Source organism: Pelodiscus sinensis, chromosome 13, assembly GCF_049634645.1.
Source record: "Pelodiscus sinensis isolate JC-2024 chromosome 13, ASM4963464v1, whole genome shotgun sequence".
In the NCBI taxonomy this organism is placed as follows: Eukaryota; Metazoa; Chordata; order Testudines; family Trionychidae; genus Pelodiscus; species Pelodiscus sinensis.
Window position 1 is genome coordinate 28,490,866 of NC_134723.1, and position 20,248 is coordinate 28,511,113.

General features: G+C 44.6%; 1 protein-coding gene across 2 annotated transcripts; it reads right to left on the reverse strand.

Annotated features, from left to right (window-relative positions):
• Window positions 1-4,187: 4,187 nt before the first annotated feature.
• Window positions 4,188-8,835, reverse strand: NXT2 (nuclear transport factor 2 like export factor 2). 2 transcript variants are annotated; one of them, XM_075940939.1, is made up of 5 exons: window positions 8,604-8,835; window positions 8,182-8,234; window positions 7,177-7,263; window positions 5,849-5,993; window positions 4,188-5,039 (listed from the first exon to the last, which is right to left on the reverse strand). In XM_075940939.1, the coding sequence occupies exons 2-5, from the start codon at window positions 8,185-8,187 to the stop codon at window positions 4,861-4,863; spliced, it is 417 nt and encodes a 138-aa protein (XP_075797054.1). In that variant the 5' UTR covers window positions 8,188-8,234; window positions 8,604-8,835; the 3' UTR covers window positions 4,188-4,860. The 2 variants fall into 2 exon arrangements, with proteins under 2 accessions (XP_075797054.1, XP_006136278.1); XM_006136216.4 differs by lacking the exon at window positions 8,182-8,234 and having other exon boundaries at window positions 8,604-8,834.
• Between the last annotated feature and the right edge of the window lie 11,413 nt (window positions 8,836-20,248).

Genomic DNA, 20,248 nt, shown 5'->3' on the forward strand with positions numbered 1-20,248 from the left:
GCATAAGAAAACATTTCATTTAGATGAGCAGAAGTGTTGGGAATGGGCTCCTGTAATATCATCAAAAGAAAGGTAGTGTATTTTAAACTGTATGACACAAGAACGTCCACTCACTCATTTTAGAGTGACAGCAGGGCTTATTTTAGAATGAGTAATGTGGTCTTCACATTAGAATTTATACTTTGTAGTACCACAGTCTGTTACTTTTTGCTGTATATATTAACCACGGAATCTTTATCAAAGAAGGGGCCTGGTGATCAGTCAGTAGTCTAGAAAAAGTGTTTTGGTGGGTCTCAAGCCAGTGCCAACCATTTCCATCACAACAGCCATTATGACATTTGACACTGACTGGCAGCCTGAGTAGGATCAAATGAATTCTAGAGACAAATACTCTACTGAACTTAAAACAGTGTTTGCTTGATGGTCCCAGATATTGAAGTTATACATTGTAATCCTACAAACGTCTTTCAGTACTATGCCGAGTTGTCTAAATTACATCCGAGGATCATCATCATGGGATGAGACAATGGTTCAGTCCCCATTCAGTCCTTGGACTCTACGGATGTTAGTTGCTTTATTATTTAATGTCCTAGAACTCATTCAACCCAAAACATAGTTTTGGGAGGCTTAAGTACCAATATATTTACTTACCCCACATTGTTTTAGACATTCCAGTTTTCCACCTGCCTTCTGGAAAGTACAGGAGCCTGGAGACAAAACTTCAGTGTTGCTGGGAACTCCACCCCATCATTTACCCTAATTTTCTCCTCCCCTCCCCCACATCCATTAGTAGTTGTACTGAAGTAGTGCTTAGAAGCCCCATCATGCTATACCTTATATATCCAAAAAAAGATGGCTTCCTTTTAATCTCCTCACCACTATACCAGTCCTTTTATGCAAGGCAAAATGGCCAGAAGAGCACAAAAGATTGTAAAAGCTCTGTGGAGTTAGTACTGCAGAAAACCACGATAACATTGTCCTTCACGGACCTCTTCACAGGCATTACTTGCCTGCACAGTCATGTACATCAGCAATCAGTTACCACCCCATGTGCATTTTTCTCATTTCAGGAGCCATATTGCTGCCATCAAGAGCACGCATATTGGTGGCTTCTGTTCTGAGATACTTGCGTGCCATAACATGGCAATACTTAGAACATATGAAACTCAAAGACAGAAAGCTCAAACAGCAAAGTTGAATAGCCAAATATTATTTCCTGCACTTTAATATAACAAGAAACACTATGAAAACTTGTAATAAAAATAAAGTACCAGATAAAAATTTTTAAAGTGACACCCTTATAAGGTCTTAAGCAACTGCAAAAGATTATAAAACATATTCAAGTTCATAGAAAATTATTTTGATTTTAAAAAACACTTTTGTATATAAAGAATTCCCTCATCAGATAACAAGTATCACTTACATTTTCTATGAAGACAAAATACTTTCCTCCAAGATATGGCAGCAATGAGCATTTTAAATTATTTGTGGCATGCTGAAAAGAGCAAAGCAACATAACTAAAATGTTAAACAGAATTGACTAATGGGGGCAATACAAAATGGGCAGAATTGGTCTATCCAGGCCTCAGGTGCCAGAAGATGCTATTAGGTTTTGCAAGTGCTTAGCTTTTTAGCTTGATTTTGTATTACTGCTTTGCTACATACCTGAAATGTACTATTTAGACAGAAAGGGGAAGTATTAGTGTTTAGAAATGTATGCAGCCTAGTTTTTATAGTTCTGAACAAGAATTAAGAAAATTAAGAATCTTGGTTAGCAGGTAGTTATGGTAGCAGCCTAAATATGTTTCTTTTCTTTAAGAACATTTTGAAGACAGATCACTTCCAGCTACAAGGACAAAACCATCAACAACTTCCAAAGCCAAAACCTTATTATGGTTCTACTGAAGATTAGTAACCAGGGCTACGTCTAGACTGCAACCAGTACTTTCGAAAAAGCAAGCTGCTTTTTCGAAAGAGAGCACCCAGGCAGACTGGCTACTCTCTTTCGAAAAAGCAGTTTGCATTACATAGTGCCTTTTTTCGAAAGAGCACTTCCGAAAAAAGGTATTCTTCCTTGTAAAACAAGGTTTTCTGCGGTCAAAAAAACTGCCGTGTTCTTTCAATCTACTTTTGAAAAAAAGTGGCAAGTCTAGACGCAGGGGAAGTTTTTTTGAGAAAAGGCTACTTTTTTCAAAAAACCAAAAACCTGTAGTTTAGACACACCCCAGGGGAGAAAAGCAGAATAGTGCAAAAGATAATTCTGCCCATTTCACAAAAATACATGCAAGCAAAGCCAAGATCCACTTCCAACTGTGAAATTAATATGAAGTATAATGGAAGAAAGAGCTTGTATAACTAGGTTAGTTTATGCACATACCACATTATGTTTCAAATAGTAAGAACTCAGAGCACCAATAGCACCAGCCACACACAAAGCCCAAACCTGCTTCCATCTGAAGAGAATGTACACAACAGCTAACAGTAAAATTCAAACTTGAAATACAACATCCTCTTGTTTTGGCAGAAAATTTTAAACAACCGTACATGCTAATTTCAGATTTAAGGTGTCATTCCAATAATTTTAAATAAATATTTACTTGAGTACAAATGTGTGTGTTTGGTGTAAGAATACTGTGTTCTGAACACCCAGTGCAGGAATTTCACCTGTTAATGTTTTAGAGCTAAAAGTTATACCGATATCCTATGTAGACAAGACACAGATGGGAGTCATATTACTAATTCAAGAAATAGTGAGTTGTAACCATAATACAACATCACCACAGTTAACAATGCTATATAATTGACAGGTACTGTCAATGTTAATTCTTCTTTTGGTTTGGTAAAAAGATGAGACTCTCCCAATGTTATTGCAAGATGACACTGAACTGTTAAAAAAGGTCAGCCCTCTCCTCTCCCCCACATACAGATGCAATACATTTACAGTGTTTATTCCATTAAACATTTTTGTAGTCCGTATGTCATTTTTAAAGTCCTGATTTCTCAAAAGTAGGAACACAGAGAAAGCAGTTTCTTGAGCAAGGAATTTTCCAACTTCAACTATAGAAAAATTTCCATTTAAGAGTTGGCCAACGTATAACTCATCCTCCAACCTAATGATATAATCATTGCTAGAAACCCATTAAGGTAAATACTAGCCAACTATTTCATCTTAATATCAAATTATATCATTATTTGTTGAAACATATAAAGTATACTTGTTTTGTACAATATGGTTTATTTTCTGTATTCTGATTTGAGGAATGAGTTGTTTCCTCATCTCACATTTCAACCCTTCAAGTACAATGGTTGTGTACAGCCTTGTGAATTGTCAAAGCCTCCGTCAGGATGAAATTAAGATCAGATCTGCAAGTTACTGTCACATATTTTTAGTTACAAACTGTGTGTGTGTGTTTTCTATCCTTATTTGCTAAACTTTGGTTAGCAGTCTTATCACAAAGTGTTGCCATTCTGGTATCTAAAGTGTTAATTCAAGTTAAGAAAGCAGTCTACTCTCTAAACTTTAAAACAATAAAAAAAAATTTTAAATAGAACCAAGAGCATATCAATTTATGGGTTTCTCAAAATATGTTTACCTTAATAAAAACAAAGCAGGAGAAAGACAAATGAAAGTTGCACATTAACTTTGCATCCTCTCATCTTCATTCCTCAGGAGGTTAAGATCCTTAATCTACTCTGACCAACTGCACTAAAGACTAGCAGACCATATATACAATTTCAATGTCACTTTCCTATTATAATGGTTCAGATTGATGGGGTAAAAACTTGGCAATTCAAAATATGAGAAAAAGTTGCAATAAGATAAGTATGTTGTGCTTCACAGTAATAATGAAATTGTTTGCCACAGAAAAAAGATGACCATTGCTAACTGACATGTAGCTTATCCTCCAAGACTGCCAAAGAAAGAGAAACATCTTCTCAAATCAGCTTAACATTCTTGTTCTTTTCCTTTGTATGCAACAGAGCTGTTAGTGTGGATCTGGATCTACATAAGTGATTATAATCAAATATTAACAGACTTAAGCCAAAGGAGAAACCTGATAAGAATTGTAGGCCTTGTACATCCAAAGGACACTAAACTCTGGGTTTGCAACAGATGACGTTATGAGAGTTTACACAAATTCAAGACATATATTTTCAATTTTTGGAGAGGAATCAGAAAGCACAACTATATTTGCCATTTTTTTTATTCCCCCAAACCACATAATATGTTCATAGGCAATGCTAGAACTCGTAGTGGGATCTCTTTCTATTCATGAGAAATTACTATGATGTGGCCAGGAGAAAAAACCTCTGGTTGCCAGTTCAAGCTCTAGGCTCAAAATAAGCAGTTCTAAGTTTCATTCACATGTCACATCAACAACTAATTCCATTTCTCACTGTCATAGGTGTAGAACTTCAAAACCGGTGTTTCTAAACTGAAATAATCGCACATCTGTATGAATGGATTCAGTGTCCAAGTAGTGGAGATTTTAGCATTCAATAGAATTGGAAAAGTTCCTGAAGAAACAGGATAGTTGCGTGTAAGGCATTTACAGGAATGACTTCAACATTACATAAGTGAACCACTAACACAAACTTCAGGAACGGAATGCCCTCTGCCTTGCTGCGTTAAATATTTCATAGGAGCCCAATTAACTTGAGCAAACTTCTTCTGTTTCAAAAAAAACCATTTGCCATGAAAGTCCAGGTTCACCAGGACCAGCACAGAACAGATCTGCAGTATTTCCAGGATGAACAGCACAACAGGAGAAGGGATAAAGATCTTCCACATTTAGAGAATGACTGTCCAGAGACCTAAAGTAATGCAATGGAGAAGGAAAGCCATCACTTCAGTCCCCATTAACTGGCCCAATCCTGAAAGCGGAAGCAGTCACTTGCAATCTTCCACACTGTGCTAGTAGGTGTAGCTTGTGCTGTCAGTAAGAAATTCTGGGTGAAGTAACGTTGCTTGTTGCCATCAAATTTTACTGACCCACATGTCACCACAAGGACTGTTGTCTGGCTTTGAGTAGCTTGCTCTTTACAAAGAGAATGAAAGCATGTTAAAAAAAAAGTTAAATACAATTTCCCATCACTTCAGCTGTTTCTATGAAAAGCTAGTGTGTTCACTTACTAATGTCCATACCAATTACAGGCGTGAATGGTTAACCAGTGGGTTGGAGCAGGCCCTCCTCTCTCCCACCCCAACCCCGTTGTGGGCAGGGGTATGCTCCAGCCCAGCCAGAGGACTCCCTGTCTGCAGCAGGCCCAGCCCAGTGTGCCACAGGCAGGAACACGTTCCATCTCGGGCAGGGCAGCCTGATCTGCACCAGCCTGACCAGAGCACAGGCTGTCCACCCCCTTTCAATCAGGGATTTTACATCCCTAATACCAATCACAGTTACAGGTGTGTTAGCAAATGATTGGAAGAGTATACACAGTCAGATGATTTTTATATTGTTTTGTTACAAACAGAAACATCAATGGTAACTAATTCATTAACACGTTAGTTGTTAATAATATTTTAACTTGCACAGTTTATATTACAATGCCACATAGAGGTTAAATTCCCCTTAAAGTTACTTTTAATGTATTAAAATAACTGCTTTGGTGCATGAAAAAAAAAAATCAAGGCTACACCGGAGTAAATGTTCTTAAGGAAGTTTACTAAAGTTCTACTGTACAGTTTTAAGCAGTAATTTTCCTATTACGACCCTTTATTTTAAAATAGCCCTACATTTAGCTATCAGGATTTTTATTCAACTTGTTCACTTTCCTTAGATGTTAAAAATATTGATCAATGTGGCTTTCAGAACAATAAATATCCTGAATTATAAAATTACCTTACCATGAACAGGTTGGCAGTCCAACATATTAACCTGGAATTCACTAGACGGCAACATTTCAAAAAATTCTTTCAGTGCTTCTTGCCCAGACACTGCATTGCCATTCCAAATCAATGTTGCTTTGTCCAGATAAAGTCTAGTCAACATCTAAGGATTATACAAGTTTGGAAAAATGCATTAGTAAAAGTCATGCTACTTGTTGCCAATATAGGAAACACAGTCATATGATGAGAAGAATTAAAACAGTATTTTACATATTCGATCCTTCTTCATATAGCACTGACTGAATTGTCCTACTCAAACATTGGCTTCCATTGTCAACTGACATCCTGTATGTTGCTTTATAACTTAGTTTTCTTAAGTAACAAGAAATACTCTCTACTCTAAGCTTTCAGCTCCAAAGTATTTCATTAAGACAAAGAACACAGGGGAATGTAACCTGAGTAAAATTAACTTGCATATAAACAAGGGTCACTGGAAAGATACAAAAGCACACAGCATAGCATGTCTCAGGGGAAAGGCCAGAGTTTGGGTTCTATAAGACAAACTTTAAAGAAGGGTCCATGTTGACCCTTGCATCTCTATCACATACATCTAGAGATCCAAAAAAGCCATCATAATAAACAAGTGTGTGAAAAAGCATTTAGATCAGCAATTCTTCAACTGCTGCGCATGGAGCACTTCCTGACCACCTGCTGCTGCTGCCACTTTCTCTTCCTCAGTCATTTCTAGAAATACCCACATTCCATTACAGTGGCACAACTAGCTTAGAAGGTTAGGAGAAAGGAAATTTATTAATTCAGAGTTCAGATGTTCTGAAAAAGAAAACTAAATACAACTAATTTTAATAGCTTCAGGGAGTAACTGAGTTAGTTTATAAAGTGCTACCAGACCATTTGTTGTTTTTTAAGTGTATCCTGTACAGACTAACAAAACATGTAGAGGGTATCATGAGCTTTTGTGGGCACAGCCCACTTCTTCAGATGAACGGAGTTTTAATAGTTCATATTAAAATTTGTTATGCACTGTAGCTGCCAAAGAAAGAGATACAGAAACAAAGAGAATCATGACTGGGAAGGGATCTATGAGACACTCTGTAGAAGCATCTTACATAATGAAAAAGTTTAAGAACCCCTAATTTAGATCTTGAAGGATATTTTATAGAGCAGATCAGAAGACACATGCAAATCTGAAATCTGCCAGTAATGCTAAGATGGGTGGTAGCTACCTCCCAGAAGTCTCGAAGTATATAGGAAGATCATTCTCATAATTCAAGTAAACAGAAAAGTGACAAGGGGCAACAATTGAGTCATGGTAGGGATCTACCTACCCTTCTTCTTTTATCCATGGTATCATAGTAAATGTTGACAAACTCTTCAGCAGCTCTACAAGTCTGATCCACACAAGTTTTAAAGTTCTAGAAATATCAACAAAACATAGGGCAATGTAAAACTGTTAGTTTGATTAAATTCTGTGAGCAGTTTCTCAAGCAAGTAAATCAACATATATAACAACAAAATGAGGTAGCACAATGGAAGAGTTCTGTTTCCCAATCATCCCAGTCTCATAAGAGCTTATGCTGAACAGTTGTCCATGTAAGGATGTAAGTGAGTAATTAACTAATTGTGTAGTTGATCAGTCCGGCATTCAGGCGGAGTGGGACCCTCCTTCTTGCCTTTCTGTCCGGATTTCAGGGATGATCCAGGGATCCCCCCCTCTCTCTCCCTGGGGGACAGTCACGGTCCCGTACCCGGCTCCTCCCCCCCAGTACCGTTTCGGGGCAACAGTGGCAGGGGAAGGTGGGGGGGGGTGCATGAAGTCCATCTGATTATTTGATAAGGGCCACCACTGCTGTTTTGCAGTTTAAATGTAGCAGGAGCCGGGCACGCAGGCAGCCTGGCTCTTACTACATTTAAATTGCAGATCCACAGCAGGGGTAGGTCCCAGACCCCGCACGAGCAGAGACTGAGCTGTCCTGGCTTGTGCTGGGTCCCAGACTGCTGCACCTCTGCACTTTAAATGCAGTAAGAGCTTCCAGGCTCTGGTGGCTCTTACAACATTTAAAATACAGAGCTGCAGCAGGGGTAAGTCTGGGAACCAGAATTTAATACATTTAAAATGCAGAGGCTTAACGATCCAGGACCAGGTGCAAGTAGGACTGAGCGGTCCCATACCCTAGTGGGTTGCAGACCACTGCACCTCTGCCTCCTCCCCACACCGCGGAGACGGGTTCCCCTACCACCATCTCCTGCTCCCCTCTACCCTTGCAGCCTCTGATACAGAGGCTGTGGGGAAGGAAAGCAGCAATTAGTCCACTACTTGACTAATCACTTACATCCATATGTCCATGGCATTCATGACTCTTGGTAGACTGAACTACAAACAGATCTCGTAGGAGAGATGGCAAATTAGTTGTCTTAACATTCCAAGTAAGTTTTCCTAGATATTTCACCCCATGATTCCACCCCCCCCCATGCGCATTCACACCTGCAGAGTCTTGCAGACAGCTCTCGTCCTCTCTGCCCCCAGCCCCCCTCAGCGCTGATGCCAGCTGCTTGTGGTATGGCCCGCGCTCGGCAGGTCTAACGAGAGGTACGGTGTCGAGTTCCGGGGGCCCCAGGCAGGCAAGGCCGCGCGCGCGCGCGCTTCCCCCCACAGACACACGCACACGCACACGCGGTCCCCCCCCCCCCCCCACACGGAGGACGAGCTGTCGCCTCCCTCCCGCCTCCCGCTCCAGGTTGCCCGCGGACTCACTACGGAGGCGGCCATAAGGCGGGAAAGGGAAGCCCTGGCCGGACCCAGCGCAGCGGATAAGGCGGGAGCAGCTCTCCGGGTCGCAAAGACCTCGGCGTTCAAAAGAAAGCGGATGTGTGCTCTCCAGCCAGTGTCCCCCTTCCGGCCGCGCTTGGGTCCAGCGCAAAACTCCTTCCGTGGGGCACTATGGCGCTGGTCCTCGGGGTTCCACTGCCAGGGTGGGGCCAAACTCCGCGCATGCGTCTTCAGCCTGGGAACGCGGGTACTGGGCAGGACTTCGAGTGCGGGTGAAGGGACTGTAGGACTGGGTTGAGAGGGGCGGGGCCGGTTCCATGCTCCCGCGAGCCTCCCTCCCCCTCCCAGCTGGCATGCCGACCACCCGCGCCAGCCCTTTTCCCCAGGGACCAGCCAGGGCCAGACGGACATCGCCCCTCCCCGGCTTCTTTTGCTCTAAAGAATTTTTCAGTTTTCAAATATTGCACAATGCTAAGAACTCATAAAAAATCCAATTTATGGGCTGGAATACAAACCACTCCCACTAAACTAGCTGATGTGTCTCACTACTTAAGGATGGTTATTGTGTTTCTCACCTATAGCTCACCAAGACTGCAAGGCATGAGTGAAATATACAGGTCTTTTATTTCTATGAAAGAAACATAATACTTATCCTTCGCAGGTGAGAGAACCTATTTGCTCTAGATCCATTTTCAACTTAAATTAAGAGGTTGAAGTTTGCCATTCTTGGGACATTCTGTTAGAGAAGAATGTTATCAGGCAAGAGCCTTAAATGAAATGATTTGTTATTTTCAGTGTGAAGAGAACCTTTGCGTTGGCCGGACATAAAATCAGTGAGACATAGTGTGGGAAAATGGAATTACAGATAATCCAATTCAGCAAGAAGTGGGCCTCATCCTCCTTGATTGGATCCACCTCGTCATCTCCAGCCTGATCCTGGCTTGCATATTTATACCTGCCTGTGGATATTTCCACTACATGCATCTGACGAAGTGGGTCTTTGCCCACGAAAGCTTATGCTCCTACACTTCAGTTAGTCTATAAGGTGCCACAGGACTCCTCGTTACAATTCAGCAAAACACTTAAATCCACTGAAACGACAGGGGCTCCAAATACAACCTGAATGTCTACATTGCAATTGCATAGCTCTGTGAGCCTACCAGCTGACCTGGGTTTCAATGTGGCACTGCAGGTTTTTTACTACAGAGTATGCACACCCTAAATAAGCACATACTTAACTTTAACCCTTGTGATTTAAATGCATGCTTAAGTACTTTGTTGAACTAGGGCCTAGGTTAGGAAGATATAGGCATTAGAAGTAATTTTGTCTGGCACTGGGTTTATTTTCTACATTTGATTATATTACAACACTAGTGATTTCATCAATTGAAGGTGTATTATAGTGCCTTCTAATGCCTTGCAGTCCTAGCCATTGTTTAATGTTATAATTTGAGCGTCTAAATTACAGAAGTCATTGTTATTCAAAACCATACCAAAATAACAAAAAAGAAATTTGAGGAGCTTAAGTGCAGTAACAAAAATGAGATTGTGTAGGATTTTAAGCATTCACGCAGCAACAATTTTTGATTATCTGCAAAAGGTCATTCTAGGAGTCAGTTTTACAGCATAGGTTAGTTCCACTTTCCACCATGCTATATTTCCTCAACCTCTCATTATTCAAATTAGGGATGTTAAATAGCGGTTAGTAAGCTAATCGAGTAGTCGATGGAACAGCTCATTCTATTCCCAGATGCTGCACCTCTACTTTTTAAATATAATAAGAGCTGCCAGGCATGCGCCAACTCAGCTGTCCCAGTTCGCGCCCAGTCCCAGACCACTGTAGCTCTGCCTTTTAAATGTAGTAAGAGCCTAATGGCTCTTACTACATTTAAAAAGCAGAGGCATAGCATCAGGGACCCAGTGCGAGCTGGGACTGCTCAGTCCTGGCTTGCGCTGCATCCCCTGCTGCATCTCTGCCTCCTCTGCTCCGCACAGAGATGGTGCTGGAGGAACTGGCTTTTAAGCTGTGGCTCCTGCTCCCTGCCCTTGCTGCCTCTGATACGGAAGCAGATGGGGCGGGAAGTGACTAGTCAAGTAGTGACTGGACTAGTTGACTACTTGAGAAGTCACTTATATCCCTAATTCAAATGCCTTCTAAAATACACTTTTATGTGTGATGGCAAGAAAGTCACACGTTCACAATAAAATAAAATAAAATAAAATAAATAAAATAAAAATGGTGACAAAAACTTAGATTTTTCTCTCCTGTGGATTTCCCAATGTACCCTATCTTTTCTTGGTCTCTGTTTTTTTACTGGATGAAAACTCTTCTCTCATAAATAAGAATCACCATAGATTGCAGAAGATAAGGCCATTCAAGAGCCTGGCCATCTTTAGGAACCACTTGCTAAACATTCTTCATCAAAAAGGCTTTTCCACTCGAGGGCTATGTCTACATTGCGGGCATCTTTTAGAAGAAGTTTTTCTGGAAGAGAGCTTTCAAAAAAAATTCTTCCAAAAGAGCGCGTCCACACTGGCCAAGCGATCGAAAAAGCGATCGGCTTTTTTGAAAGATAGCATCCAGACTGATTGGACGCTAATCTCACATATAAGGCCACCTCGAACAACTTCAGGCAGGGCTTTAGGTCACCAGTTGCTTCCTAGTGCTGGTGCCAGAGCGTAGCAGACACACACACTTAAAGGGACCCACCCTGGACAGCCCTTTTTCTGCTTCTGCTGTGTGCTTGCATACCTCTTCAAGGGACAGCAAAACTCTTGCAGTGCATACGCTGGTTGCTCAGCTTTTTTGGACGCCACAGCTTTTTCTTTGTGCCATGGAGCCGGAGCTGCCCTTGGGCATGTGATGGCTCCACATGGCCATGCTGCAGTTTCTGCAGTACTTGGTGCTGGCTGCCTTCCTGGTCCTGCACAAGCTTGACCCCGAGCTCATTTTGGGGACCCTCTCCCTGGGTGCAGGAGCAACACACATGCCACAGCAACCCACAGTGGTGAGGCGTTTCTGGAGGCTGGACACCAGTTTGGACTGGTAAGACCGTCTGGTTATGGAGTAGTGGGATGACCAGCAGTGGCTCCAAAACTTCTGCATGCAGAAGGCCACCTTTTTGGAGCTGTGTGCCTGGCTCAACCCTGCCCTCCGACAACGTGACACCCACCTGCGGCCCACCATCCTCCTGGAGAAGCTGGTCGGCATTGCCATCTGGAAGCTCGCCACCCCAGACAGTTACCAGTCCATGTGCAACCAGTTCTGCATGGGGAAGTCCACTGTCAGGGCTCCTCTCATGGAGGTAAGGCACTCTTGGGCTGCAGTCCCTGCCTGGCAGGGGTGGAGGGAGGGAGAATCCTGGAAAAGGAGGACCCTCAGGAAAGGGGAGTTGAGAGGTGTGGGGGGTGGAGTGGGGGTGAGGAGAAGCCTTGTCCCTGGGGGGCGTTGTGCCGTCCCACCCTCACACAGCCCTGCTACTGGGGGGTGGCCTTATAGGGGGTGGCTCCTGGGGAGCTTGGGGGGGTGAGGGGATGAGAGGGGGATGGGCACCTCCCAATGGCTCAAGCACCCCCTTTCTCATTCTCTGTTTTGTGTGTTTGTCTCTTTCTGCAGGTTGTGAGGACCATCAACTCCATCCTGCTGCGGAGGGTCATCTGCCTGGGAGACCTAGACCCTCATCGTGGCTGAATTTGCTGCCTTGTGGTTCCCAAACAGCAGTGGAGCCATAGATGGGACCAACATCCTGATCCGCACACCTGAACATCAAATGGCCCAGTATGTCAACCACAAGGGCTACTTTTCAATGGTGCTGCAGGCCCTGGTCGACCACTGTGGACAGTTCATGGACATTTTTGTCGGGTGGTTGGGCAGGGCACACGATGCCCAGATTTTTTGGAACTCCAGCCTCTATGGGAAGCTAGAGGCAGGCACATTCTTCCTCTGCTGTGGCTTTGAGGTTGGGGACGAGCAGATGCCATTGTGCATCAGGAGAGACATGGCCTACCCCTTGATGCTGTGGCTTATGAAGCCATATCCTGGCCACCTGGACTCTATCAGGAACCAATTTAATGCTCACCTGAACCTGGCCATTATTCAGGTGTAGTGTGCCTTTGACCCCCTCAAGGCACATTTCAGGTGCCTGCTGACCCACCTGGACGTGGGGGAGCACAACATCCCTGAGGAGGTATTGGCATGTGTCCTCCACAACATTTGTGGCAAGGAAGGGGGAGGCTTTCCTCCCGGGGTGGGGGGCAGATGCTGGCCACAAGGGGAGACCCTTCGAGCAGCCGCGGAGAACTGCCATCCGCCAGGCCCATCAGGCCGGGGAGAGTTTCTCTCAAGGACCCCAGTAAGTCTCCCCAGGGCCTTCCCTCAGGTGCCTCTGGTTTGCTGACCTATCCCTTTCCCAACACAACCCCTCCCTTCACCCCTTCCCTGACCTCTGAATAAAGACACCTGTTTGGTTTTCCACAAAATGAACTCTGTATTGATCTTTCATTAAAAAAAGCTGGAGGGAGTGGAAGAGGGGGACTTATAACCTGGAGGGGGAGGTGGCTCGGAGTGGTGGGGGAGTGGCTAGATGTGCCACCTTGGGTGTGGGGACTTCATCAGACTTGGGGTTGGGTGAGTCCTGGGACCACAGCGGGGGCAGGAGGAGGGGCTGGTGCGGAGTCAGGGATGGCGGGGGGAGGGAACGGGGCATAGGCATCACTTGGGGAGGGGGCAAGGGCATTGCTTGGAGAAAGAGCAGAGGCATTGCTTCGGGGGCAGGGGGAGGTGGAATGGGCAGAGCAGGGGGGCAGCAGGGTGGTAGACGAGCAGCGACAGCAGGCAGGTGTACCAGCATGCACAACATGATGGCACACATGCTATTGCACCACTGCATGAGCTGGTCCCATGCGCGGTTCCATCACTCAGGGGCGGCCCATGCCTATAGGCAAACTCAGCAGCCACCTAGAGCTCCAAGTTAAATGGGGCGCCAAATTCCCTACCACTTCCCTTTCCTGGCGTCGGCCCCAGAGGAAGGCTTCCCTGCACCGCAGGAGGGGTGAGTCGGCCCCGGAGGAGAAGCGTGGAGAGTCGGCCCCAGGAGAGGCGGCATGCAGGGGTTTCCCCATGCTGCGGGAGGGGGAGTCGGCCCCAGGAGAGGCAGCGTGTGGGGGTTTCCCCTGCGCTGCAGGGAGGGGGGTTGGCCCCAGGGGAGGCACATGCCGGCTTCCCCTGCTCCGTGGGGGGGGGGGGGTGTCAGCCCCAGGGGAGGCGTACACAGGGCTTCCCTGCACCGCTGCAAGTTCAAATGAAGATGATAGAATAATTATTGTCTTATTTGACATCAGCTGTTTAAAAATGTTTTCTGTTGCTTACAGCTTGGGAAGGAAAGGTTTTTTATTTTTATTGATACATCTTATCTTATTCCTGCACTAGTACTTGCCTGTGTTAGCACAGAAAATATTCAATTTAATTTTAAAGCTTTTGATTTAGGAGTAAAATATAATAGGCATATATATTAGCTATGCATACTTCAATAAACAAAGCATAAGAAAAACTACCATGGTGTTCTCCACTGGTACTTGGAAGCTGCAGAGATTTCACTTATCGTCAGGCTTAGAGTGACCTGAAATTATTGAAAAAATAGTTCTACTTTTGATATTAAGGTCTGTATCATAAACAGCTCTTCCAGTTTCTGCACAATGCATTCAGAAATGACTGTCATTTGTTCAATGTAATTTTATGATTTTGTTTTTCCATCACAAAGTGCCTGAGTGCAAGATGCATTTCCACTCAAATGCACCTTGTATGTAAGAGAACTACAAATACAGGGCCCAATTCTGCAACTTTGTATTTATGCTGTTTTCATGAGGATGGTAAGATTTGATGCATGGGTCTAAGCAGGGCCGGCCCGAGCCCTTTTGGTGCCCTGGGCCCGGCGCCGCCCCCGGGTGCAGGGCGCATGTGTGGGCCCGCCCCCCCAGAGTGCGCGGGCCCACCCCCCGGGGCACACGGCGCATGTGCACGCTGGCCACGGCCGCTGGCGCGCAGCCCAGTGTCCGACCCTGGGGCGCACGGTTCATGCGCTGCCCAGCCCAGCCTGGCCAGTGTTGCTGGCACACGTGCCGGGCCGTGCAGGGCCCTGCAGCTGTGGGAGGAAGGGTGCTACTGACCAGCGCCGCGGGGCTGGCGCAGCGGGAGCCGGGCGCACGGCTCCTGATGGCAGCTGTAAGGGACGCCGTGCGCCCCTTACAGCTGCAATCAGGCGCCCCTCATCAGTTGGCGCCCTGGGCAGCTGCCCGGCTCACCCATGCCTTCGTCTGGCCCTGGTCTAATGTCTGATTCTGCAGCCCTTACTCTCAAGATATCCCTACCATGGGAAAATTTACAAAAACAGTTTCACCAGTTAACCTGGACCAGTGTGGGGAGCACTAATAACGACAGTGTTCCAGTACGCAGATCCATTTTTACCAAGATTTTATATGAAACTGCTAAAAAGCAAGTCTAACTACATAATGGCAAAGAGAGATCTGACCATATGTGTAACAATATGGTTTTTCTGTAGCCAAATTGAAAGGCCTGTAGTCATATTGGTAGGCCTAAACTAAAGCCTTCTTCTGCAGCCAGACTGAAGTAGGGTTGCCAGATGGTTAAACCAAAAATACCGAACCCCTCCCCCCCCAAAAAAAAAACACCGGGGGAAAAATTGTGTTGAGGGGGAAAAAGGGAGGAGGGGAGACCAAATTCGTTGAGCAAAAAAAAAAAAAAAACCCAGCACTCCCCCATTCACACTGAGTGCAGAGTCAGAATAGAGATAGGAACAGGAGAGAAGTTGAGCACTAAGACCCAGGGAAGGCATTGCTTCCTCTTGGTATTTAGGCTTTTTGCTGGCAGCCATTTTGTGTTCTTGTTCAAGCCAGAGGTTAGCTTCCCTGCAGAACCAGGTAAGCATGGGGTCCGGGGGCGGAGGGCTGGGGGTGTTGAGGCCCGGCGGGGGAGCCAGGGGCTGGGCCCAGATGCTAAGGTTGCCAGGTGTCTGGTATTTTTGCCTCCTGGCTGGGAAAACAATTCAGAAAATAGCAGATATTTTAGGTGTCTGGTATTTTCTGAATTTTTTTACTGGACAGGAAGCGAAAATACTGGACACCTGGCAACCCTAGACTGAAGAGCAGCAGCCATTAGCTGTAAAGCCTGGCATCACATACTCACACATTCTGTCTAAATTGCATTAAAATAGTGTCACATTAGGCTGTGAGAAGGGGATCCTGTCGTAATGGCACCCACTGTCACCAGATAAGAAACAGATATCAAGGTGGGTAAAGAAAACTTAGTTAACAGAATTTTGTCTGGCAAAAAAATGTTTAACAATAGTTGTGGTTGTGGAATCCGCATTGTTATTGTCCTCTCTTTCCTATTGTTTGTCTGTGTGATCTCTTCTCTGTCTGGTTTATAACTGTTTCTGTCCGCTGTATAATTAATTTTGCTAAGTGTAAATCAATTAAGTTGGTGGGATATGATTGGTTAGGTAATTCTGTTACAGTATGTTATGATTGGTTAGTAAAATCATACTAAAATAATTAGTTAAAGTACAGGTTTGGGTAAGGTTTCGTTATATAAACTGGGGTCCAAGAAGGAGACCAGGAAGAAGAAGAAAAGGGGGAGAAGAAGAAGGAAAGAAAAGAGGAAAGAAAGAAAGGAACACTAAGAAGAAGGAGGGAAGACCTGGAAGAAGTCATCTCCAAGACCCAGCCTAACATAAGAGCTGCCAGGACTCTGCTGAACAACCATGATGTGCAGCAGCTGAGATCCAGAGAGACTGACCTTGCCTAGCCAACAGGGGAAGTCTGCCTGCCTTTATCAGGATTGGTGAGCATGACACTGTGAGCTTAGCACGTGTATTCTTCTGGCTTGGGAATTGTTAATAAATAGAGAATAAGAATATTACAGTGTAAGGCTCTTTCAGTGGCAAAAGATCCTGCTGACCCGCAGGAAGTTACGCCCTGAGCCCTAGGAATTAGGTAAGGGTGAGTGTTTAAATTAACAGGGTTGCATCATGAGCCCTAGGAACTGAGTAAAGGTGTGTGTACCTGAAATTTGGAAGGGAGAAATAAATTAGCGTGGGTAACATATGTACTGAATTGCTGCCTATCCATGTCTAACACTGATTTGCTGAGCTAGTTCTTAAAACTGTGGGGATTTTTGTAAAGCTTCATTAAGTGGCACTTACTAACATCTGTATTCCTATGGAGAATTGCAGAGTCAGGCTATCGTATAACTAACCTTTTACAAAACTCTATAAATAATATATAAAGGGAGAATGTAAACTCCTCTGTAGTGCTATTTCATTTCACTCACTGAAGAAATTATTTTGATTGCTAAAGAAATACAAATATTTATTTTATGCTTATATACTACAGGATGGACCTCCCTGGTCTGGCATCCTTCAGACCTGACCGGTCCCAGATGAGGAATTTTGCTGGACCAGGGGAGGAAATTTCTGGACCTGCTGCTGCAGGTCCCCTCACCCATGCCTAACCCATTGTCTTCCTGCCTGGCACCTCAACTCCTGCTGACCTCACCACCCTGCAACCTGCTGGGCAGTTGCACATGCTGCTCTGGGACCTGCAGGGCAGCCGTGTGTGCCACACTGGAGCTCTGGGACCCACTGGGCAGTTGTGCATGCTGCACTGGAATCTGGGACCCACCAGGCAGTCGTGTACCACTGAGCCCAGCCCCACTGAGCTACCATGGCTTTCAGCCCTACCAGGCAGCTACCCACATGTCTCCCACCCCGGTGGTCAGACCTGTTGCCATGTGCTGGACAGCCCCACTGTCAGCTTACTGTGGGCAGCCCGCTGCCCTGCTGGCCCCACAGGGATCCTTGCAACTGGGCCTCCACCAGGACATGCTGGTCCTGCAACATCCATGCTGGATCATAGATGTTGCTGGACCAGAGAATCCCAGTTAAAAGAGTGTCAACCTGTAGTTCATGTTTTGTTATCATCCACAGTTAAACTTAAAAATCAAAACTGGTCTGGTAGCACTTTATAGACTAACAAAACCTGTAGATGGTATCATGAGCTTTTGTGGGCACAGCCCACTTCTTCAAATGACTGGAGTTTTGAGTTTAGGATGTGCAGACCCAAAATAAATAGGGGAGAAGAAAAAAGGAGGGGGGGAGGAAATTATGAAAAAATCAAAGGGAAAAACAGGAAAGCTGAAGGGTCATCAGTAAGCACCTGAAGATTGGCCAGTAAAATGAAGCAGATAAGGATCAAAGTCAATAGATTGGGGGTTGGGCAATTACTAACACAGGAATCTACAGAAAGAGCTGTTTGTCCCTTCATTGACTGTTAGGTGGGTAATGGCCCAGCTACCCCTCATCCCGATTGAGTCCATTAGCACGAAAATTGAACTTACAGAAGAAATGTAATTCGAACATTTCCCTGTCTATTTGGCTGGTAGAGTTTGTTTGTGACAAGACAGCCATCTGGAGATCTTTTAAAAAGTAGATTGAAGTGCCGTCCAACAGGTTTGTGTATGTTCTCTTTATGTATATCTGATTTATGTCCATTGATTCTTTCTCATAGGGACTGTCCAATCTGTCCCATAACACTGGGACATTGCTGGCATTTGATGGCATAAATCAAATTACTGGATGTGCAGTTGAATGATCCCTTGATTTGGTAGCTTATGTTGTTGGCTCCAGTTATGAATTCACTTGTATAGATATGTGGGCAGAGTTGGCACCGCTGCTGATTGCAGGGCTGGGTTCCTGGAGGCTTATCATGTGGTTATGTAGCTTGGTTACCGGAAATAATTCGTTTCAGTTTGGGAGGTTGTCTGTAAGTGAGAACAGGCTTTTCCCAAAGATTTCTGAGAGTGAGGGATCATTTTCCAAAATGGGTTGCAGATTGTGTATAATGCGTTGGATGGGTTTGAGCTGTGGACTATAGATAGTAACAAGTGGAATTCTGTTATTCTCCCCTCCCCCCCCATATATTGACTTTGATCCTTATCTGATTCATTTTACTGGCCCATCTTCAGGTGCTTACTGATGACCCTTCTGCCTTCCTGTTTTTCCCTTTGATTTTTTCATAACCTCTTCTCTTTGTTTCCCACCCCCCCTCCTTTTCTTCTTCCCCCTTCTCCCCTATTTATTTTAGGTCTGCACATCCTAAACTCAAAACTCCAGTCATCTGAAGAAGTGGGCTGTGCCCACGAAAGCTCACGATACCATCTACATGTTTTGTTAATCTATAAAGTGCTACCAGACCAGTTTTTGTTTTTGAAGTTTATCCTGTGCAGACTAAGTTGGCTGCTCTCTGGAGCTTTCATCCATAGTTAGTTTTTTCTTCTTGGCAGGGAAAGTATGTCTGGATGAAAACTTTTCCTCTGGAGATTTTAGAAACATGCACAGAGAATGTTTGAAATTTCCATATATTGCATTGTAGGAAACTCCCATCTACACCCAGTTAAATGGAGGCATTTAGACTCCGATTCTGGAAAGTTTAAATCCATCCCTATTTAGGACAGTACTTAAATATGTGCTTACAGTGGTAGATGGATACCATCAGCATTGCAGTTCTTGGCAGTCCATACAGTGAGGCAAAAGAGAGGTATGTGGAGATTGATTCCCTAGAGGCGGTCCATCCTAGGAATGGTCTAGAAGACAGTACTGGGTCCTGCCATGAGGGCAGGGGACTGGACTCGATGACCTCTTGAGGATCCTTCCAGTTCTAGTGTTCTATGATTCAGGTCAGGGCTAAAGGATCCTGGCAAGGAAATATGAAGAAGTGGTCATTGTACTTGTCCTTTGGATAAATATAGAACTTTGCTCTGCAGGTCTGTAAACACAACGGCTACGTCTACACTGGCCCCTTTTCCGGAAGGGGCATGTAAATTTCAGCAGTCGTCGTAGGGAAATCCGCGGGGGATTTAAATATCCCCCGCGGCATTTAAATAAAAATGTCCGCCGCTTTTTTCCGGCTTTTAAAAAAGCCGGAAAAGAGCGTCTAGACTGGCCCCGATCCTCCGGAAAAAGTGCCCTTTTCCGGAGGCTCTTATTCCTACTTCAAAGTAGGAAATAAGAGCCTCCGGAAAAGGGCACTTTTTCCGGAGGATCGGGGCCAGTCTAGACGCTCTTTTCCGGCTTTTTTAAAAGCCGGAAAAAAGCGGCGGACATTTTTATTTAAATGCCGCGGGGGATATTTAAATCCCCCGCGGATTTCCCTACGACGACTGGTGAAATTTACATGCCCCTTCCGGAAAAGGGGCCAGTGTAGACGTAGCCAACGTCTTCCAGGGCCGGAGGTGCTATAATCCTGAGCTAAACTGAAATTAACATGCACCAAGCTCTTTGAAGATGTATATCACAATGCAAATTCTGAGTTTTACAAGTTCATATGTAAAGACGTCTTTTCTGAGGCCAACTTCTCACTGGTTTCTAAAGCAGTTTGGCGAAAGTAAAGACTGAGTCAGAATTGCAGCGTTTGGCCCATTGTTTTTCTTCCAGGCCTTCACAAGCATGAATGAAACTATTAACCCTAGTATCTAATCTACAAGTATTCTTTGTGGGTGTGGGTGTGTACTCTTCCATAGTGACAGGCATCATTCTAGGCACAGCATCTGTAATTAA